Source organism: Spodoptera frugiperda, chromosome 26, assembly GCF_023101765.2.
Source record: "Spodoptera frugiperda isolate SF20-4 chromosome 26, AGI-APGP_CSIRO_Sfru_2.0, whole genome shotgun sequence".
Classification (NCBI taxonomy): domain Eukaryota; kingdom Metazoa; phylum Arthropoda; class Insecta; order Lepidoptera; family Noctuidae; genus Spodoptera; species Spodoptera frugiperda.
Window position 1 is genome coordinate 3,571,396 of NC_064237.1, and position 18,806 is coordinate 3,590,201.

General features: G+C 35.0%; 1 protein-coding gene across 1 annotated transcript in view; it reads right to left on the reverse strand.

Annotated features, from left to right (window-relative positions):
• LOC118264471 (uncharacterized) overlaps positions 1–18,806 on the reverse strand; it is a 51,417-nt gene that overhangs the window by 24,886 nt on the left and 7,725 nt on the right. The window contains exon 3 of the mRNA XM_050704735.1: positions 4,040–4,178. Coding sequence (XP_050560692.1) covers positions 4,040–4,178 — 139 coding nt within the window. The remainder of the gene's footprint in view (positions 1–4,039; positions 4,179–18,806) is intronic.

Genomic DNA, 18,806 nt, shown 5'->3' on the forward strand with positions numbered 1-18,806 from the left:
TTTATTTCAAAAACTAGCTTTTGCCCGCGACTTCGTTCGCGTGGAATAGTGACTTCCGGCAAATTTTTGGTTTTAACCACATAGTTCCCGATCTCGCGGGATCTCTTCAAAAATGAGATGTGGAAGATATTCCAGGGAACTCTTCAAAAATCAACATAATGAGCTCTGCGTTTGAATTTAATAGATGTATACTCACTTAGGGCATTGAAAAAATAGTTTAAAAACGGACTTAAACTAACTTAAAACTAAAGAAAGCTACGAATTACGAATTTATAACAATTAAAAAAGAAACTATGTATATTACAACCTATCCTCTATGCTATAATAACCAAGCTTAAACTAAATAATTTAAAAGAAACGACTTAAATCTAATCTAATTAATTTATAAATTAGACTTACAATTTTATTAAAAAAACTAACTACAGTAACTACTAATAATCGATATCAAACTAAACCTACGTTAAATAGTTTAACCAAAAAACCAGGAAAACCCAACAAATAAACTTATTAATTGACAAATACAACGAAACCAATTTAGAATATACGAAACAGCAGGACCACTACAGACAAATAATCATACGACTGATAATACACTTTTTCTACGATAGTACCGAAGCGCTCGGCCGATACCCAACCAAATGAATGTAACGAAACCATAGCGCGATCTATTTCGATCCCAACGCCATCTATCGAGGATAAAGACAACTTGGATTATTTATTTATACTCCGTTCGGGCATTTTCTTTGTACTAAAAGTTTAATTATATTGATATTATTTTTTTCATACCTTTTTACTATTTATTTACTTTTTTCGATGAATTAAAACAATAACATGAACCGAAGTCGTGTAACGATCGACATAGAATTATCTATACTCCGTTAGAGCATTTTCTTTGTACTAAATGTTTTATTATATTGATATTATTTTTTTCATACCTTTTTACTATTTATTTACTTTTTTTCGATAAATTAAAACAATAACATGAACCGAAGTCGTGTAACGATCGACATAGAATTATTTATAAATAATTTATTTCTTATTTTTATTTTTTGATTTTTGAAATAAAAATATATCTATGTCCTTTCTAAGGTTCTAAACTATATCTGTACCAAATTTCAACCAAATCCGTCAAATAGTTGCGGAGATTAATGGTATAAGCATAGAATGTTCGACGTGATTCTTTAATTTGACATAACTTTTTTATTTATGAACCGATTGACATGAAACAAACACTAAATGTAAATTTAAGCATCCCACAATATATTCGTGAAAACCGCATCAAACTCGGATCAGCCGTTTCTGAGATTAGCGCGCACAGACGAACAGACAAACAGACAAACAGACAAACAGACAAACAGACAAACAGACAAACAGACAAAAAAAAGTTAATTACATATTTGGGTTCGACATCGACATAACAATAACCCCTGCTATTTTTTTTATTTTTATTTTCAATGTACAGACAGCACTTTTCTACGATTTTATTATATGTATAGATCAAAAAATAAAAATAAGAAATAAATTATTTATTTATTTATTCTATGTCGATCGTTACACGACTTCGGTTCATGTTATTGTTTTAATTTATCGAAAAAAAGTAAATAAATAGTAAAAAGGTATGAAAAAAATAATATCAATATAATAAAACATTTAGTACAAAGAAAATGCTCTAACGGAGTAATAAGTTTATTTGTTGGGTTTTCCTGGTTTTTTGGTTAAACTATTTAACGTAGGTTTAGTTTGATATCGATTTTTAGTAGTTACTGTAGTTAGTTTTTTTAATAAAATTGTAAGTCTAATTTTTTTTAATTAGATTAGATTTAAGTCGTTTCTTTTAAATTATTTAGTTTAAGCTTGGTTATTATAGCATAGAGGATAGGTTGTAATATAGTTTCTTTTTTAATTGTTATAAATTCGTAATTCGTAGCTTTCTTTAGTTTTAAGTTAGTTTAAGTCCGTTTTTAAACTATTTTTTCAATGCCCTAAGTGAGTATACATCTATTAAATTCAAACGCAGAGCTCATTATGTTGATTTTTGAAGAGTTCCCTGGAATATCTTCCACATCTCATTTTTGAAGAGATCCCGCGAGATCGGGAACTATGTGGTTAAAACCAAAAATATTATAATAAATCTTTAGAAGGGTCAATTCTGTACATTGAAAATATTGAAAGAATAAATGGCACTGGATTGTTACCAAACCCAAATATGTGATTAATTTTTGTCTGTCTGTATGTTCATGCATCACGTGAAAACTAACGGTTCGATTTTGATGAAACTTGGTATAATTATACCTTATTATCCTGGGTATAAGGATACTTTTTATCCTGGAAAAATACGTAGAAATAATATCTTTATTTTTCAGTTTTATTCTACAGAACGACCAATAGAGGGATCTCCTTAATTATTATGGGCCTCGCCGTATTTGGGTCCAATAGATATTTATAAGATGTCATTGTCAGAGTTACTCAAAATGGAGAAATAAAACTTCCACGCGAAGACCGACATCCGCGCGGACGGAGTCGCGGGCGGAAGCTATAGAAAATACATAGTGTCTCACGTAGATATACGTTCTGACACACCACGGGTATAAAGATGTTTTTAATCTTATTTTTTTTATCACATATGACACTATGTTACGAAAGTTTTAAAATCAACCTCGTAGTTAAATAATAATACTTAGATACTTCAATAGAAATATAATCTGAAATATTAAAATCCAAATAATTAAAAAAGTGGTGCAAGCCTTTATAAATTCTTACTTTCTTATCAATCAGTACAAGTCTCAAAATTTACATTAAAAATAAATAAATTAAATTAAAAAAAAATGTCCTCATACCTCATCAACATATTCTTTCAGCAACTATTCATTACACGCACACACCTTTACCTGTACACGTACAAACCTACAAACAATTCCAATTACCACAAAGTCTGCCGCGTGGGAAATAACATCAGCGATGTGACACACACCTCGTCGCCTCGTCTGCGGCAAGTTTCCGCCATTGTCGACTAGATTCCTTATTAATAATGCAACTCGACTTACTACACACAGGCTTAACATCAAGCTTCGACTGTACGCTTGGCGCGGTGGCTGGGCAACCGGCTGCCACTTAATGTGTAGCGGGTTCGATTCTCGCACGGAGCAACTCTTTCTGTAGCACTCACAGACATTTAACGATAACTTAAAGTGTTCCTTAGTGACGATTTTGTTCCGAAAACAATTGCTAAAGATTGGGGTAAGTAACCTTTATATGATTCTGAGTACGGCGGTTTGTGTGATCCACACATTGTTGTTTCGGCTCTGTGTATGTGAATATGTATGTATGTAAACGCACTCACGATACAGGAGAAAATGCTAGTGTAGTGGACAATGTTAAAAACAAGTTATACATAACTAGTTTATCATGATGACGCCTTGTATAACATTCTTCACATTCAACGGCCAGCTTATACTGGTTTTGCATACCTTGATGTGTAATGTATAGACTCTTTACGTATGTGTGTGTAAACCCCTAAGTATATCAATTCCAAACTTTACCAATTTCTTGTTACGAGTTTTTTAACCTTGGAAATTGTTGGGACGGTTCATGTAAAATACGTTTGTCATGCAAGCTTTCCATTATGATGGTGACTGTACACATGAATTATGTTGTAGTGTCTACTTTATTTACTTTAAATTGGGTTGATTACGTTGATTGATCACATATAAAGTAACTAAGCCCTTTATACCTATATTTTCAAACATTTTATCTAAGTACGTGCAATTTTCCTCATACCCAGAAAGATGATTCAGAATTTTAGATTAAATTTCGAATGGAAGACCATTTTAAAGTCTTACGTGGCTATAAAGCGGTGCTACGAAAGTTGCTACGAAGTATTGCTCGTAGCGCGCTACGTGCTACGATTCGTAGCCGTACTACGAGAGTATGGAAACTTTGTTTGGCAATCAATATAGACGTTAAAACTTTTTTGTATAGCATTTCATAAATAAGAGCTGCTGAGAATACTGATGCGAATGCGAATAAATAAAAAACAAACCTTTGCGACTTTCTCGTCGAGTAGCCACTGCAGGGCGGTATTGGAAGCGTTGGCGAGAGCAGCCAATGCAGCGTGCTCCCACACCACATGCTCCCAATGCTCTGTCATGATGGCCGCACATAGCATCGCCGTCGAGCAGCTACAACAAAAAAGAAACAAATTGATTCCAGCACCAATGAACTCCAACGAACAAAGACCTAGGTTCTAACAAAAAAAGGACATTTTTCCGCCCTGAATATCCGAGTGACAGTAAAGTTGATCCTCTCGTAAATCAGGCCCCTAGCCATTAATCAAACACGGATTAAATCCTGACCTGAATAACTGACAACTTAGCAAAGAAAACCGACACAGGACCTTTTCAGCCGATCGATTGAGCTCGAAGCAAAAATCTGTGAGAGCGCGAACGTGTAAATTGGAGGTGTACATTACTTATATACTGACGTAAAGTTACACCAGTACACCATTTAGTCTACTTTACTTGCTGTTGATAAAATTTTAAGATTAATTTCTCCAGAGATGTACTATGTAGCAATGCTACGAAGATGTAATAGCTAAACTGTGAAACTATGTGACTAATTCCACAGAGACTAAGCTATGTAGATGTGCAAGGAAGATGCATCAGTATACGAAGTATCGATAGTAGGGAAGTAATCCATATCACGTATCTTTCTATAATGATAAAATCATAGCTTAGCTGAGTCCGTTTTTACCAGTGCTGAGCTATGTGTACCAATGAACTTGATTGGTGGAAGCTAAACGCATCTTCAACAATGTAGCATTGCACATCTCTAGTGGGAAAGCACTTGTATCGTGACGTAACTACAAAGTAGCAAAATCGTAAATCCTCTTTTAAAGAAATCGTTTATATAAAATGGAACACGTATGAGCGATGCATTATAGTCTTCTTTGCCAGTGAAGCGATCCCTAAGCGATGTGTTTAGGAATCGCTTAAGCTCGCTTGCCTCTTCAATCACTGGGCTCTAGAGCATCTGGTAAAAAGCAACGTGACTCTAGAAACAGATGGCTTGGAAGATAAATGGTGTTCAAAGTGCGAAGTGCTGTAATTTGTCAGCTATCGTATCAAATTACTTGCATAGTTTAGCAAAGACTTTATTCATTTAAGAAAATAGATTAATTTTATTGACAGGACTTAGGTAAATATATTTTTCATACACGTTAGATGAAAGTGATAAAAGTGAAGAGAATAAGAATTGTTTTAAAAATTTTATACTCGACTTTTTACTCTTCGGAGAAGTCACTTAGAGTTGAATTACCTTTCTTTTGACAAAAATTCTATTTGTCGTAAAAGAAAGAAGAAAAAAAAACAACTAGAAGAATTTCGCCAAGACAAGAAAAGTCAAAGCAATTGGTATAAGTTTGAAGATGTTTCGGAATTCACTAGACTGAAGTTTTACTGGATAAAGTTTATAGCGGCTGAGCGTGCATATTTTATTAGACCGGGGAGAAAACGACTACAAAACTGGTTGAATTTAAACGTCAATTCTGCTTTATGCTATACCGAAACCCGCATTTAATTTGCTTCCATCGTCAGAATATGGGACCATTAATATCAAAAACGTGTGCTAAATCCAAAATCCGTGAAAACGTCTCAAAGGGAATCAGAAGACAGTTTTGGGGTTGAACTAATAAATATTATATTAAACAATATGTGAAAGTTCAAGAAATGAGCAGTGTGCAGTCTTTGTCAGAGATATTTAATGATTACTTAAACTATTCCTTAGTTACGATGTAGTTCTTCCCTATAACCAATTCCCCAACAACCCTTAAATTCCTAACAACCAAAACGCCAGCAACGCTCTTGTAACGCCTCTGATGTTTCGGGTGTGATTGCTTACCATCAGGTGATCCGTCTGCTCGTTTACCGGCTTATGCAAAAAACATTTAAAGACTCTGTCTTATAACAATATTGTATCTTAAATCTTGAGAAGCTGTACAGTTTATCTGAATAAAGCTTGAGCACAGCTATAAATTCTCAAGTATACAGACTATATGTCATAAAATTCCCCTTTTTTATTTATCTCAGCTCTCAACAGTTGTATCTGGGTTAAGTTTTGAGTAGGAAGATACAGTTTTATGTGCGGGTCGATAATTTTCCGCTGCATCGTAATAGCCAACGAATGTCAAGTGTCACAGCAAAATATTTGATAAAAACCCGCCGCTGGGAAATGTTGAACAGTTTTCACGAATGGTTTTTGTGAATGTATGTACTTAATATCATTTTGTTTGGCAATATTCCAGAATTTATTATTGAGTTTTGTATTGTTTAGTAATGGACATATCGCAGTATTATAACGAAATTCAGGGGCGAAGCTAGCGCCGTTTCTGCCAGTCCAATTATACGGGGACCACCACAGATGGGGCCCAGTAAGGCTAATGCCGACCCGGAGCTGCGGACTACCTAGCGGGTAACCAGAGCTCCGTCTCGAAAAGCAGCAACAGGGTGGTTTTTAGTCAGTAAGAGACTGACACTCTCTCTCGCCCCTTCCAAGGCGAGAGAAGTCATTGAATGATTATCCCCCCTCAAATTGCATCATTTTCCCCCTCAAAAAAGGGCACCCAAACAAAGACACGCTACGCTACTAACGAAATTACTTTGTCAATACCATTGTCCTTTAACAGAGTATATTATTTCATTACAACCTTCATTTCACCTCCAATACCCACTCAGTATTAAATAAAATAAAATACTAACTTGTATTTTGTAATAACACTCAATTTCAATATAAACAAATTAGTTCGTCAGTTTTACTTTGAACTATAATTACCAATAGCAAATGATATTTCACGAATCCTTTTATAGCTGGAATAACAGTTCCTTCCTTTATAAAATACTTCAGAAATAATTAGATGTCCAACCTTGGCATTGTTCGATCTAAAATCAATTAATTTGAAGCTATAGTTTATAATCGAATTGGCTGTTATAATTTATTCCATTAATATTTATCGAAAACTTTGGTACCGTACTTATCTGAAGAATTTTGGAGGTAGTGCCATTTAGATACTTTATCTGTATCTGGTATATTGTATTTATTATAATTACTGTTCGAAAGTTAAATGGTTGTAAGTATCTTTGGTACCTATATTATATGTCGAAGTTGAAGTTCGAACATGTATGTTTAATATGCAAAGTTTTATTTAAACTAGTAATGTATGTGACTTGATATTTTATCTCTATGAATATGTTAACGTAGGTAGAAGGTACATGTAGCATCATAATGTCACTGTTATTTGAAAATATTAGCTACTAATGTCTGTGGGCGTTACTCGTAGGCATTTGTACAAAAACAAACGTGGAATATTATCCAAAGCGATTTATTTACACAAAGGGTAAAAAATATAAAGCATTAAAAAGATTATGTTGTCAACATGTCTGTTACATGGATTTATGTTCTTAATCCTAATAGATAGTACATATATGTATAAACATGTTTATCGTCCTACATAACTTTGTCTTCCAGTCATACTGAGACAGTTTGTTTTATAAATCTACTAAATGTATTCTGTGCCAAATGCCAACATATTTTCTTTCTTTAGAAAAAGACTGAAGAAAGAACATTCAATGGAAGAAAGGCAATTAAAACTTTTCAAGTAAAAGAGATAAGTAGCTACTTATAGTTGAAGCATTACGTAATAGAATGGGCCTTCCTTTGACGTTTCAATTATTGTACCTACTCGACTTGTAGAATAATATATAGCGCGACGAGTAGTTTCATAAATTGGAGCTCAACTTACACTGACACCTCTGCCTTGAGGTCTTTGTGTTTGAGACGAACAAAGACATTAATGAAGCAATCAACATTTGCGGAATCATATTCTCAGAGGCTCTTACAGTCGAGATTTCAGGTTTGTACCTACTACATTTATGACTAGAGTATTTTCCTAATAATCCAGAATGTGGATTTGTAATGACAGTACTTATGTCTTTGGGGAAGTAATGTCTAGCACTTAGCGAATGCGAATACTTAATAAAACTAAAAGATTTTTGTGTAATCTATTGACACACAAAAATCTTTTAGTTTTATATACAGTTTGAAATATTTTAGATAGATGAGCTTGACCTACAAATGTTGTATAACAAGTTTGTGAACATTATAGATACCGTACTTTGGGAATAAAGTTATCGATTTTACTTCTAAGACTTTCAATTTCCTCAAAACTTGAATTACCGTTGTAAATCTATATTCAAAGGAAGTTAACCGATAACGCTACTCCGTCATAAATGTCGTTTTGAACTTCCTTCGACGGAGAGTTTCGTTAAACTTTCTTGGCAACCTCTCAGCGAAGTTACATAATATGAAATTTTCAGCGTTACACGGAGACGCTGTATCGCTGAGGAAAATGAAAACCGCTGTCATAAGTTGGACGCTGCAGAGAATGTACTGCATAAACATCTGGACTAGACCAATAAAATTAAACATTAAATTAAATATTGCATCTTCATGACAAGTTATACAAGTTTACGTTACACATTAACAAGTCACTTTATGCCGTAGAAGTTGTAACAAACTTGTTTAGTTTTATTATGGTTTATCATTTCAACTTTAGTGTATCGGTGAGTCATGCTTCGGTAGTAATGGCCCGACTTGGAGTGACACCACGACCTCACAGAAAACCGACGTGAAACAACGCTTGCGTCGTGTGAATGAGGTTACTGGAGACCCAATTACCCTCCTTCCTAATTTTCCCATATTCCGATACCCGATTTCCCAACAACCCTTAAATTCCTAAGTCCCAAAAGGCCGGCAACGCACTTGTAACGCTTCTGGTGTGTCGGGTGTCCATGGGCGGCGACGATTGCATACCATCAAGTGATCCGTCTAGTCGTTTAACCGCCTATACCACAAAAAAAGAAATGTGTAGAGCAGCAATAGAATAGAACGAATGTAACTAGACAAGATAAGTAGAAAACAATCTACAAAAGCTAATGAAGAAAGCCACAAAGGACTGGTTACGGTTGTTTTATTTCAACGAATAACTGCAACAAATTAGTCAGCAGTGTAGCTACATGTTAGTCATCTTTTACTTCACACGTACACAAACCCAGACGGGATTACTAATAGGGATGTTCTACAATTATGATATTTCGGATCTGGATAAGGATATAGATAAAGAAATAAAATAATATCGGTTTCGGATACGGTTACGGATATGTTAACGATTTCGTATTAACCGTTTGTTTCCGTTGCGGATCTGGGATTGAAGTAAAATATAAACACAAATATTGTGTAGAATAAAACTGGTCGTTTTATTTAGATTGCACTTTCATATGATACAACCGTAACTTATTTAACGGATCCTGATCCGGAGCTGTCAACTACTCAGCGGGTTTACCGAGACTGGCTCGAAAAGCAGGAGTAGGAACGGGGTGGTTATTAAGAGTCTGACATTCCCTCTCGCCTCATCCAGGACGGGAGAAATCAATGGATGGTTAAAAAACTTGCTCAACGGATACAATTTCGGTTCCATAGTTTCGGTATCGGAGTTTCATAACATCACTTATTTTTAGGGTACGTGGAGCGAATAAAATTACCACAATTATATAAATCGTAAGTTGTCTACGCATCAAATAGTCTAGCATATAATCAAGATAAACTATTTCATTAAATACAAAGGTACCTACGCATCTCCACAGAGATTTTATGTGTTGGTACTTTAGTCGTGATTATAATTAATTTTGTAGAGGAATTTACACTGTATGTGTATAATGATAGAGACGAAAACTTAATAAAGTGAGCGAAATAGAAATAGTAAAATTTTTGAACCGTCGACAGCAAAAAATAATAAGAATTTTAAGGTCGTAATATAAACATATTCTGTTTTGATAAGCTCTTTTTTACAAAATTACTTTGGTTGGATATGAAATAAATTATTATAGACACAGGCCCTTCAACTCATACAAATATTGACGTAGATTTTCGTAATATCAGGGATAAAATAAAACATTTCTCCCTAATGTGTGTTATGATATTAGGGATAAACACCCACCTACAATAATGTGTCCTGAACGTCTTGTCTAGGCTGATATTATACACTTTTAGAAAGAAAGAAAGAAATAAAGAAAAAATATTTATATTACACCTTACTATTAGCGCCATTTACGGGAATAAATTCACTAGTATATATATATAAGTCATACATATAAAGAAATGTGTAATAAAAATCAATATAATTTACTCTTCGTCGCACAATTCAACTGTACAAATATTTCGGAGTCTTATAAAGGAAAAGGTCGACAACAATCTTGTTACATTGTCTCTCGACTTGCAAAGAAAAGAGATTTACAATTCCTGTAATAATGCTTTATATAGCAGTCAAAGGATAATTTTATTGTACAGTTTCTTGCCGCTGGCTTTATTAGATACTTACTTCTGACAACGGCTTCGCCTGCGGTTCCGTGGGATAAAAAGTCCTATGTGTTAATCACTTCACCCGCGTTAATATAATCCTATACAGATACCAGAACATAATCTACTCCTGTTTCAAATTTCATTTCGATCCCTTTAGCTATATTGACGTAATTGAGTAACAAACACAAACACATAAACTCACAAACATTCGCATTTACAATATTAGTAAGATGTATTACTAAGAAGTAAAGCCAGTACTTACTTCCCATCAGGTGGGCCGAGACTTCATTCTCTTAAAAGATAAAAAACAAAAAAGATTATATATTTTTACGACTTCCATGAACTTTGTTCTTCAGAAAGCCAATGAAAGATATTGCTATCTTAATAAGCATCGTGCCTTCGGGAACGGCGAGGAAGATGGGCACTTACCTTTACCTTATTTATTTATTATTTACTCAACTTTTTTCATAACGAAACCAAATTGTTTTTGTTAAAAGTACTTTTTCAATTTTTTATTTTAATTTACTCAATTTGAATGAATTGTTGAATGGGAATCTAAAATATGTTTGTGGCGACACATGACAAGTTTCGCCACATGTGAAGTCGCACATAGACCATCGACGAACATATCAACGGATGACGTTATAAAAATCCTAAATCGCACATGTGAAGTTTATATGCGAATAATCATGGATAGAAAATCCTAACGAACAACAGTTGGGCAGAAAGCCCGCCAGGCATGATCACCTCATCTGGTCCGAGGATTCTCCTTTTCTTAGGAAACTTTACTCTCTCTCTATTCCCTAAATTTTGAACTAAATCCAATTGAGAATACAAATAGAATCTAAACAGGCACTTGAGATTTCTTATAATTAAAAGTTTTAAGTAAGCGTAGGTAAGGTAGATCCAATAAGAGAGGTAAGTGAACTCTCACCTACGCTGCGGATATTATGGGAGCTACCCTATAACTTGAGATTAGATCGGGACAGCCTTTCGAGATGTGATTGCCCAAGACGAGTGATTGGTTTTAAATTAACATCGTATCTGTCTATACCTGGTTGAGTCTATTGGGGATACGTGGGTAGTAGGTATATATTCAAGATTCCGCAAATTTGATTAATGATATTGCAATGAGGTACCTACTATTTTGCTGTATGCTATATAATTAATGTTCTATGACAAGTTTCAACGATATTGTTCAGATATAAAAGTATGTAGTTTGTGCCGTATGTTATATCAGCTCTCTCATAGCTCTTTCATCGCTCCCTCATCATCGCCCCCTCTCAAATCTTTCCAATTCCTGATTGCCCTACAACCTTTAAATTCCTAACCTCCAAAAGGCCAGCAACGCACTTGTAACGCCTCTGGTGTTTCGGGTGTCAATGGGCGGTGGACATTGCCTACCATCAGGTGATCCGACTGTTTGTTTACCGGCTTATATCATTAAAAAAAGACCTGAACTTTTTAACTTCGATCACCGATCACCGAAACTGTCAACGGTGAAGATTTAGACAAACGTCTTAAATAAAAAAATCCCAAGTCCAGTCCAATGATTGTCACAGGCCATATATGTGATGTTTAGATATAATAAACTGAATTTATTCTAAGCATTCACGTCTCTATCCAAACACAATAAGAATGAAAATCGTGTTAGAATTAGATTTTCCCTGTTTCGCCGCCTCGATAAACTCAACTCGAATCGTGAAAGGGGTTCTGTGATTCTGTCACTGTAACTTGGAATATACATACGAATGAAGACAAAGTTATTCGCCCCGGTTTCAATGTAAAGGCCTTTGTTTTCGAAGTTCCTCTCAGAACTGATTTATGCAGGTGAAGTCTACAGTCGTAAAAACAAAGTGAGCGTATACCTTTTCGTGCAGGATTACCTTCGCCGTCCCGACAGCCAATTTAATGCCACGTAAACAGAAATCACTGAGCCACGGCAATTTTGTCCACCGAATTTGAATATAATAAATATTTTTCCATTTTGTCTAGAATTGATTTTAGTTTCAGATACCTTTTTGGAATATACATAATTCATACCGAAGCTCTGAAATCTCTTTTATTTTTTATTTCTGCTGATCAAAAACGACTAGACTTTAAGCCTAGGTAATAATAAAAATATCTACTTATTTGATCCTCCAACAATATGTCGATGCCATCTGTAAAATACGTATTGAAGTTCTTAAATACTAAGCAGACTGAATTCGTAGCTCAACTGGGAAAAGTCGAGGAAAAAGAAATCAGATCTTCAGTCTTGTAGAATTTAGATTGCACCAGAATGGAATACTACATCACGAGTACGTGAAAGAATACTCCGGGGCGCAATGGCTTGTGATTGAAGCTGCACGTCTTGTGATCTCCTTCCAATAGCTTTGTTGATACCAAATACTTAGCATGTATTAGCATGTATGTGTAAACGACGTCTAATGTCTATGATTTTCACTTTACCCAATAAATAACATCCGATTGGTTCACAATTTTCTAAACTAAAGTAAGTACGTAATAACGGACTTAGTCACGTCACTGCTAAAGTTAATTACTTATAATTTGGTGTCTGCGAACGCCCGGACAGTGTTAATAAATACGTATATTGCTCTTGAACGTCTGTTGGGTTAACCTGACGGGGAGTGGGATGGGTGCTCCATCGATTGTCGGGCGAGGCGCCAAAGCGTCTGGTTTGGAGGCTCGGAGCCCTACCTCCATACATCATGATTATTCTCAGCGTTAAGTTATTGTTGCCAATTTCACTTGCGGACGTACTAAATGACCAAAATGTTCTAACTTTGATGCTTTACATTCCAACAAGATCAATAAAGCAATATATGTGACAGTAGAAAAACTTTCACCATTGAATGCGGATTGTAAGAAAGAGAAATAGACAATGATAGGTAATGTTTGATGAACAAAGGTCTCAATATTCAGTCATGAAAATAAGGTCACGCTTCATTACGTCCCAAAAAAATTAAATTATACCAATTGAATACATTTTATTTCAGAAAAGGTTGTTGAAAAATATCGTCCTTTCCGAAACAGGTATTGGATGAGTGCTATTGCTATGCTATAGTTAGTAGTGAGGGCGAATAATAAAACTCGCCCAAATCCTTGCCAGTTTACGTGACCCACCGCATTAATGAGTTCGTGACCTTATTTACAAAGAACGACAAGCAAAAGGGCTTAGAAAATGGTGTTCACCTTTAAAAAATATTGAAAAAATATATAATTTTGTTTTTCGAAATTCTGTACCGACAATATGTCCCCCAGATCAATATTCGATTGAAGATTAGCTGTGTCTCCCAGGCAGTAGATCAGATAAAGGAATTGTGCCTCGTTAAGTACAGATAGAAACTTGTTTAAAATCCCTAAAGAGGCAAAGGGCGTTTGCTATCAGAGATCGTTGCATCGTCTAGTCTAGACAAAACCAGTCTCGAAAATACCTACCTACCAATAACTGTAGATATAGTCGCTTTGTACTAGGTAAGCAAATAAATATATAGATAGGTAATATAAACGTGTATGTTCTGTTTTATTTCTCTGTAATATTTCCAGATGGCTCTTTGTTCTGTCCAATATTTTTTTATGTCAGCCTTCCTCAATAACATGTTTCGACGCGGCACTTTCCATTTTCATACAAAAGCTACAGTCCCCAACAAATAAAAGGCGAGGCGAGGCTTTCATAGCGAGTTTTCAGTGTTGTTTCACTTGTCACTACACTGCATAGTCCGATCAACGCGTCATTGAAATACCGGCATTGTTGTACAGCCTATGAAAAAGTTTGTATTTTCCAGCAAGAAAGACCTTGTAAAAACTGCTTTTTGATGCCCAAACAAATGTTCTACCTACATAAAATCCTAGGATATTGGGCTGGTCCGCTACATATAACAGGAGACAGGAAATTGGATTCGATTCGGAATGTCTGTTTAGCACATAAAATTTAATAATATATTGGACATTTCGACTAGGTACTTCGGAACAAGGCTCGGAACCGGTTTAAAAAATACCGGTTAATACCGGTTTATATCGGTTTTCCTCCGAACTTTTCTTAAGAACGTGAACATTAAAGAACTTTATTTTAACCTAAATTAACCGGTTTATTCGACGAGGGGCATGTCGGTACACGCGTTGAAATATTATTATTGAAATAAGCTGAACAGCGCGCGGCGTTTCTTTGATGTGCGTCGTATTAACCGGTTTTTATTGCTCTAAACCGGTTAATCCGAAAAACCTTTATGAAAATACTGTTCCAAATACCGGTTTAAAAAAACCGGTTTCGCGAACGAAACCCAATGTAAAGGTTTTGCGTACAAGTACATAATAACGGTTTGAAAATTTAACCGGTATCCGAGCCTTGCTTCGGAATGGCTTGTGGTAGAACAAAGTCAATATATTACGAATACTTTTATACACTCTATAAAATGTACAAGGAAGGCAACCATAATTATGGTAATTATACCATGATCCAACTTGAAAAATATTCAAGGGTGACACATTACTGTTATTATTCATAATTGCTAGTATACAATTAGTTTCTAAAGAATTAATGATTATTACACAATCGTCCTTGGGAACGTGAAGAAGCATTTTAAAGAACAGCCCCATTAACAGTTACCATTTATAAATGAAAAAAAAAAAGAATAGAGAAAAGGCTACACCAAAAATCCAGACGAAAGTTTACCAAAAATGAAAAACAGCTATAAATATTCCTCCAGTTAGGGATAAGAAAACTCATTAAAACCCAATCGCCGCTTTAAAAGAGAAAATATGTAATGGGAGACAGGAATTACGTAAGTGTTGCAAGAAGAAAAGATAAGGTTTACAAAGGGTATCGTTCTGTACTCTCTTGTAGTAGATGTCAGTGAGAAGAGAAAGGAACCGGGCAAGAGAATTGTATTACATTTAGTGTATATTACAACCAATTCCTTAAGAGGTTCTTATATCAAGAACATTTGGTCCTTAAATGCATGTATACGTACGAGTTATAAATATGCAACGTCACGCCTTTTATCCCCGTAAGGTTAGGCAGAGGTGCACATTACGGCATGTAATGCCGCTATACAATGTATACCCATTTTTCAACATTTGTGTTATAAGTCCCATGTAATAGGGGGTGAGTCTATTGCCATACTGGGCACAATTTCGGACTCCGTGCTACTACTGAGATATTTTTGAAAAGCCGAAAAAAACCGAGAAATACTTTGTCCGACCGAGTCGCACTTGTGACTACTCGACCAACAAGGTAATATAGACATTATAAATTAGTTACGTGCACTATACGATATTAGTTTTCAGTTCCTGCCATGTTCTAGTCTATGGTTTGTGTACGAATGAATTATAAATGTTTAGTAAAGGACTTTGTGATGAAGCGAGTGGCGACGAACACAATATGCTAATGGTTGGCTTAGCCAGTTGTTTGTTTATTCAGAGCCATTTTGTTTGTAATTGATACCTGCTGTCGATAACAATTTTGTGGGAATTACTATGTCTGCAGTACCTAGATAGACGATTGTGCGGTCGATACAAGCGCCTACTATTGCTAAGTCGAAACATGGTAATGGTAGATTAAAGTGTCTCGAACCCAAATCATATTCTCGTTCTGTAAAAAAACCTTGCTAAAGAGCAAAGATATTCTATTTCTGAAAATATTTTTCTATTCGTCTGTGTCTACTGCGAAATAGGTCAAAAAATATAATACAATTTTAAAAGAAGGCCTTTCAGCCGTACTAGTCTTTATAATGACAACATAGTCTTTAATGTACGTACAACTGCCATCACAAAGTTACAAGTCCTTACTTTCTTTACAATTTTTTCTTTAACGAAAAGACAACGAAAGATTCGTGGCGTGTAACGTTAATTATAAAACTTTTACTTTATAAAGAAACAAATTCTTTCATTATAATAAAAATGTCGTAGTAGCTGACTATAATGGAAAAAACTGTTTCAACCTCTTATCTTTTCAAAGCAATTTGTACAAGGCAATTGTAGGAAATGAATCCATTTAACGTTCGCTGACTGGGTGGGAACATGCAAATGACGACTTTCATATTATCGTCAGTAACCTGCCGATATCGATTTTACGACAAAAATTGTACCAGCCTGCTTATTCTGCAGATTGTATCTTTTGAATTAAGGACATATGTAATCGCAATTGGGTCGTTCAAAGTCAATATTGTAGACTGTAGTCTTTTGACACTACAAGGGTACTGCGACTTAGTTGCTGCTCAGTATTCTGTATTCACACTAATGTACGTGGGTCTATTTACTTATAAAAAATCGTATTTTCTAAAGTAATTCTAACGTCAGCACATTTTATATACCCTTGTCCTTGTGTATCTTTAACCTTATCGAATAAAATCTTCACATTTACATACGAATTCGCTGCGAGTTTCATTAGTAGTCACGTTCGGTCAATATGTTTATACTGTCAATTTGGCGTTAGCGTTAGTTTCATGTCTTTTGTTCTATCCCTGTTTACTTTTGTGTCCCATCGTATTACCAAACAAAACGTTATATTACTAGACCACACTACGTATGTAGAGGTACTCACATCTATGTTTTGCGAGTGAAATTCTACGCAGCGACGCACTTTTGTCCGCGGATGGGCATCGTTGACAGGAGAATTTCGCTTATTTCTTTGTATTGTGTTGTTTCCTTTTTGTAGTAATGTTCCTCTTTCCGCTCGGATTTTATGGACCCTTTTACGGCCACTAGTAAAATATGGCGCGGTACCTACCTATTATTATAGTTGCTGTCTCCATATTTTTTGTTTGGTTATTTATTATCTGCGGATTAACGAGGCTTAACAAAATATTCGAAAGTATGGACGTAAATTGTGTCCTTGAAATTAGGTCAAATACTCCCTGGTGGCCAACTTTTATCGTTCAATATGTTAAAATGTTACGTAATCAACACGCTATTGCTCGAAATGTTGTTGTTTTTTAACGTCGAGCGTTTTATCATTACCTACTTTAAAACCAAGCTTATATAGTGCTGTTGTTTCACCGTTTTTGTTAGCAACCATCCAATTATCGATCAAACAAGAGAATACAACCGAATTATTCTGGTTGGCGCTCTAATAAATTGGATTAGTAATTAATTTGGGCTCCTGAATATTGTAGTCGTTTTAATTTATTTACGACGCAGCGTAGGAGTTTTTAAAAGTTTTGTCTGCTCCAAAATTGATTTATTTTTAAACCTAATGAAAATCTTTTTTGAACGCATTGTTGTCATTTAATTAGGATAGATCAATATGAGTACAGTACAGTACGATATGTAATTAAACTATTAAGTACAAAGTAACTATATGATCATTCAATCCCGTTAATAGTAACAAAGTTGTTTCTAAGTAATAAAAATACTACGGTACTTATCATAGCTCGCACTGAATTGAGTATTAAGTAGATGCTGGAAACGACCCTTGTGGTCTCTAGTGGAAAACAATATGGCGCTCTCAATAGAAAAAGTTAGTCCTAATGCCGAAAACTTACTTTTCCATCCCATTGACCGTTGCTAACTTTACCAACCAAAATAAATTCTATTCTTATATCATAAGCAATGTTTTCCTAAGCCCTTTCATCTTCTTAGCTTATTTATTACATATAATTTATGATTATGTCAATCCATTTGTCTTATTGAGGAAAGCTAGTAAGAAAATGTATGTAAACGGTTATGGGTTAGTAGTTTTCATAAAAGTAGAAAGAATTCTTTGAATGCTGAGACTTTTCCTCCTCGAATGCTTGTCGTTTGGTCGTTGAGGCGTGAGAGGGTTATTTTAATACAATGTTAAAGAATAATGCTAGTTATGTTTAGCTAAGTGCTTAGCTGTGTTGATACTTCTTGTAAAGTACCTAATGTATTAAAATTCATTGTCGTGTTGTTCAAGTGGTGAAACTAAGGGTGCTTTTCCTTTAGAGGTGTGCTATGTAGCTATGCTATGAAGATGAAGTAGCTAAGTGACCGTTTCAATTTTCTAAGCTTATATTAGCTGTGCTTGGCAGGTGTAGCTTGAGTATATGTATCGATAGTAGGGCATTAGAGAATACAATCCCGAGCAAATCCCGGGATAAAAATACGGGATTTTAAATGTGTAATCCCGAAATTAGGGCTATCCCGTGGTAGACTTTGTGGTTTCTAATTGGGCTCAAATGAAAACAGAACTTGAGTTATTTAAAAAAAATGATTTTAATATCGTTGCACAATTTCACATCACAACACAATACAGTACGAAACTGACAAAACAAAATACTGTTTTGCAAGAAATTTGACAACACAACAAAACTAATTAGAATTTCGAAAATACAAGCAGGAATATCAAAGACGTTTCACTTCCAAGCCTGCTTCGTAGTTTATTGCCAATATAAGCAGCAGCTGAAAACGCTCGCTCGTTCTACGCTGGTTGGAGG